Source organism: Theobroma cacao, chromosome 8 (assembly GCF_053813885.1).
Source record: "Theobroma cacao isolate CCN51 chromosome 8, ASM5381388v1, whole genome shotgun sequence".
Taxonomy (NCBI): domain Eukaryota; kingdom Viridiplantae; phylum Streptophyta; class Magnoliopsida; order Malvales; family Malvaceae; genus Theobroma; species Theobroma cacao.
This window is the reverse complement of record NC_142646.1, coordinates 28,943,154-28,948,511: the sequence shown is the minus strand read 5'-3', so window position 1 is coordinate 28,948,511 and position 5,358 is coordinate 28,943,154. Positions and strand designations below refer to the sequence as shown.

The following is a 5,358-nucleotide window of genomic DNA, read 5'->3' as shown; positions in this document are numbered from 1 at the left end:
CCAATAGTCTAAGAATCACATCATTTGGATATCTGAGTGAGAGTTATGATTAAAATCTTTAGCATGTCCGAACAAGGTCATGGTTCTGTGATCACCTTTCTTCACCAATTTGAAACTTTATTCCTTAAAATCCTATAAAAGCATAAAAACTAATAAATAGTAATAACGTTAAAGTAAATAAACCTAAAAATAGCATAAAATAAAATAACTTAGTAAAAGTAAACTAATTGGAGAAATAACTAAAAATAACTAAATCCTAATCTAAACTTAAGAACTTAGTTAACTTTTAATAACAAAATGAGATAAAATAATTCTATAAAATAGAATTATCACCTGTCTTCTTACAGTGTTCACAATTTGTTCTCCTGTTTGGATCTTGATTCCTTTCTCTAGCATATACTTTGAATGTTGTTGCCTCCATAATTGGCTTTGCCATTGTCTCACCTTTTCTGAACTCAATAAAGAATAAATAGTTGTTAAAGATAGTAATGGATTCTTACAAATAATATTCAATCTTACAACAACATAGGAATCATTCAATCTCATTAGAAACTGATGCAATTTTTGTTTTTTTCCTTCACCAAGACTCCATACGTATAACTCACACATCCTCATCTATGAGACTTGAAAAAACTTTCAAGTTGATCTCAAAATCCCTTCATTTTCGTATAATAAGTTGAGATTGTCAATTCACCTTGTCTAGCATTGCCTAATTTCTCTTTTTAGTTCTTGAATGCGAGGTCCACTTTCTTGTGAAAACCTTTTTCTCCAAATCTCTCCAAATGTTAGTGTCATAATATATAACACTATTATGTAACTTATTATTGAGTGAGTTTAACAACCATGCTAATATCATAGCATTACAAATAATCTAATAATTTTCTTTTGGATCTTCTTTTTTTGGTTTCAGTAATTTTCCATCCACGAATACCAACTTATGTTTTGATCTAGTGCATTGACAACAACTCTCCTCCATGTTGAATACTTGGACCCTTTTAGTGCATGAGATATCAAAAAACCACTTGATCTATCAGAATTACTCAAACGATAATATGGAGTGACTTATCATTCATGATTTTGATAGAAAATTTTATTTGAGTTTTTGTTGATTTTTGTACCATAAAAAAAATGTTCACAAGAGTGAACAACTTATCTTTGATACAATATAAAAAATACCAATGAATCGATTTTAGAATTAAAAAAACCCCTTTTTTCATTAACAAGATATATATATATAATTTGTACAAATTTTGTCATTTCCAAATATCTACTAAAATTTCTAAAAATATTTTAAAAATAAATATAAAAATAGTTAAATAATTTATCAAATATTGTTACTTAAAACACAAAAAATATTATTGTTAGAATAATGAAAATATTCTGCTCCTTTATTTAAGGATAATTAACAAATTCTACTCTAATTCGGGTATACCTTTATATTTCAAAATAGTTATAAAACCCAACCGTTTAAGACTAAATCTTTACAAACTACAACCATCTCATAAACAACTTACAACTAAAATTAAACAACTACGTATGTTATAAGAGTAAACTATCTATATTTCTATGGCATCAACAGTTGATGTTTAGGTGCTGGCCAAGGTAAACAAGATGCCAGGTGAGAGCCATTAGAGTGAGAACATTAAGAAGTGATGAATTTGTATTTAGCTTCTTGAGCCTCTCATTCAGCCTAGCCATTCTTGACTTAACCACTTCCGGTTCTGAACTGGTGGGTGCTGCTGAAAAGAGAGCCTCCTAGTTTTTGTAGCCGTTGGTTCAATAACACTTGGTGGTGGCTTAGTGGCCCTACTTCCCTTAGCAACAAAGTCATGATCTCTTCCACTACTTTTTTCCTTCTCCAATTTCATCTTCTCAAACATAACCTGCAACATATCACATCTAATATATAATGTAAAAAAGAAGCAGAATTGGTTAGGATAAATTACTACTATTGTTTAAATTGATAATATCAAGCAATATATATGCAATCATGAGCATGAGAAAGCAAGGTGCCTTTGTGGCTTTAGGCTCTAAATATAGTGCATTGACCAAAACCATTAAAAGGGATGACAACAGATTGTAAGCTTGAAACATCTCTGGCTTACTTGAGAACAATATTTTCCTTTGCCCTAAAATGTGCCCCAACAGAGCCAACCCAATACTATAAGCCATAGCCTTGAAGTAAATAAGATATATTTTGCTCTGCACCACCCTAAACTGCTATCTTAGCAACAGTCTTACCAAAATAGAGCTCGAAATGAACGTAACCCACACATTCATCCCATAAGCTGTAACTAACCCCAACAAGTTAGCCATGCCCATCACTGAATTCAACACTTCCATTAAGGTCATGTACTTCAGCCCATCAAAGAACTTGTTTGCACTAGTTTTCACCTTATTTTCCTTTCTAGCTTCCGCCATGGCCTTTTGCCTCACCTTTTCTGCTTGCTCTGTTATATTTCCCACTATATGCTCCCTAACTATCTTGGTTGTGTCTTTGGCTATTTTTGCAGTGTCTTTGGCCTTATCAATGGACTATTTTGTGTTCTCTTTAACATCTTGGCCCTTTTGTACAACTCCCTCTTTTGCTTTGCCTAAAACATTACCCACAGCCTTCTTAGTTTGATATGCTGTTCTTGCGACCTTGTCTTTGGCTTCATGTGACATCCACTTCTTTGGAGTAGCTAACTTTTCCTTGGCTCCATGTGCAATCTCTGAAACCTTCTCTTCAGCTTCACGTGCGGTCTCTGAAACCTTTTTTTTAGCTTCATGTGTTGTTTTCAAAACCTTTTCTTTAACCTTCTTTTTAGCTTCTTATGCGATATCTGAAACCTTGTCTTTAGCTTTACCAAAGGCAGTGGCGATCTTATTAGTACATTTCCCGAAAGCATCACAAATAAGCTCTTAAGAGTGTTTTCTGACGTTAGCTTTTCCTTGTGGTGAAATACCTTGGCCAAGGTTTGGCAACGCGGAGGTAGCTTTTTTGATAGTTTCCTTATCAAAATATTCCCTTGCTTCTTACTGCTGTTGCTGCTATGGCAGTAGGGCTGAGATTGAGACCTTGGTGTTACGTTTGCCATCTTCATTATATTCAACAACTATGATTGTATGGCCTTCTTTCATTATGAAATCTTCCCTCTGTAGGCTTATAGATGCCCAATTTTGGTTATACAGGAAAATTATATCAGGGATGTTTCAAGCATAGAAGAGCCTAGGGGCAATCTTGCTTAGGGTGTTCCAAGCTAGGGGTATTCCAAGTTGGAAGCGCCTAGGGGTGTTTTAACCGTGGAAATGCCTAGGGGCATTCCAAGCATAGAAGTGCCTAGGGCATTCCAAGTGCAAAAATGTTTAGGGGCGTTCTAACCACAGAAGCGCCCAGGGGCATTCTAAGCACAGAAGCGCCCAGGGGTATTCTACGCGCAGAAGCTCTCAGTGGTGTTCCAAGCATAGAAGCACCCAAAGAGCATTACAAGCACAAAAACACCCAAGAACAAGCATGGAACAACTATTTGTGTAGGGAAGTGAAAGTAACTCAGAACAAGTGGCAGGGTTCATGAGTTACCTTCACATTTGGGATGTTTTAGAGAATTTGGCTTGGTGGCTCAGATATGGAGATTGTTAAGAGGACTTCTTCTTAACATTTCCTTGAAGTACATGTGCTTTACCCTTTTTTCTTTCCTTAGTTCTTAAAAATACATGTGACGCACTATCGAATGCCACTATTTCATTTACTTAAAACTTATGCCCACCACTCAACTACATTGTCATCCTTTTAATATCCCATAAAATATTTTTCAATTGCTCTTCCATGATAAGCACGTTCTCCCATGATTAAACATGCTCTCCTAACTACTTATAAGAAAGTGCTCCTATTCAGTATAAATAGGAGGTTGGCAGGTAAGGAAAGAGGATTAGACACCTAGCAAAGATTACTCTAAAAGCTTTCTCTAGATTCTTTCAAGCATTCTTTCTCTTTAGCCTTTCCCATTTGCCGTTATTTGTCGCCTTTTCGATATTTTCCTATCCCTCACCACCTACCACCTAAAGCACTTACACTTCAAGAGCTGCTCCAGTCTTCCTTTCTACTGCCTCTAGCGCATCCCAATTCATTCATTACAACACGTCCTCTTTCCTTAACCAAAAAGAGCCCTCTATATTTTGGTAACTCCACTGCGGAGGTGTGATTGCAATAAATGAAAATTAGCTAGGAATTTTTATCTGAAGATATGGAGAGCTCTCTTGACAACTAAGAAATACCCATCCCTACTTATGTCCAAGAGCTCATGAAAATGCTTCAAGCCTCCCAAGAAAAGATGCCAGTCTTAGAAGAAAACAACAAGAGGATAATGGAGACCACTAACCAGTTTGCATCTTCAACTGCCACAACCTCTCAACCTCCACCTATGCCAGCAAAAAATGCCTCTAATGTGGTCAATAATAATGGAAACGGAGGAAATGGAAAGAGCAGTACTGACCCATTCCTCAATACCACTCATCCTTCTATTATAGGCAATCCCATCATGATAACTTTTGCCACTAGCGCACAAAGTTTTGTCATGAAAGAAGAACTGGAGAAACTGCTTGATCAAAAGAATACGAGTCTCAACTTATCAGAGTTTGATCTAAAACTACCCTATCCTGCTAAAGTAGCCGCTAAGCCATACCCTAAGGATTACACTAACCCAAAATTCAAGCAATTCAATGGCAAGATTGGTGATGCTAGAGAACATGTCATGAAGTTTGTAGAAACCTTGGGAGTTGCAAGCTTGAATGACAATTTAAAATTGAAGGAGTTCTCTAAGGCTCTTACTAAAAAAACTTATACCTGGTATATTAATTTCACTCTCAGCTTGGTTGACTCTTGGAACCAAATGTGTAGATTGTTCAGAGAAAAGTTTTTTTCCACTCAAGAAAATGTGGCCCTTATTGACTTGGGGAGAGACCATCAGAAGGTAAGAGAGGATCTTATGAAATACATCCAGCGGTTTAGGGAACGTGTACTAGATATACAAGATTCTCATGATGAGAAAGAGCTAGTCAAAGTATACATTTAAGGTATGTTTGATGAATATAGGGTGCATTTGGAAAACTTACCTTTTTCTACTTTTGCCACTTTAGTTGAAGTTGCACGACAGACCAATAATACGGTCCTTAGGCAAAAAAGAGTTAATCGTTTCAACAGGAGGAACACCTTGACTGTGAACCTAATCCAAGGAGGAAGTAGGGAAAGATGAGGACCTCGAGAAAACCTGAGTACAAGGCATCACAACTTTAAGAAAAGACAGGATGAAGAGATTGTTGCACTTTCTCCATTTTTAGCTCCTCTTGACAGAGTAAAGGCACTTTTTCAAGAATGGA

At 36.1% G+C, this 5,358-nt stretch overlaps 2 protein-coding genes across 2 annotated transcripts; one reads left to right on the top strand and one right to left on the bottom strand.

Moving 5' to 3' along the window:
- Positions 1 to 1,572: 1,572 nt before the first annotated feature.
- LOC18593020 (late embryogenesis abundant domain-containing protein / LEA domain-containing protein) lies at positions 1,573 to 4,110 on the bottom strand. Its single transcript, XM_088809287.1, is given in 4 exon segments — positions 1,573 to 1,751; positions 1,754 to 1,883; positions 2,014 to 3,145; positions 4,055 to 4,110. Coding segments are annotated over 4 exon segments (1,497 nt in total).
- A 236-nt stretch (positions 4,111 to 4,346) lies between these two features.
- Positions 4,347 to 5,054, top strand: LOC148761313 (uncharacterized). The gene has a single exon (XM_088809286.1). It carries the CDS (start codon positions 4,347 to 4,349, stop codon positions 5,052 to 5,054), a length of 708 nt encoding a protein of 235 aa, XP_088665412.1.
- Positions 5,055 to 5,358: the final 304 nt, after the last annotated feature.

What these genes read in the sequence shown, in the direction of transcription:
- LOC148761313 (XM_088809286.1), top strand. Translation starts at nt 4,347, where the DNA reads ATGGAGACCACTAACCAGTTTGCATCTTCAACTGCCACAACCTCTCAA.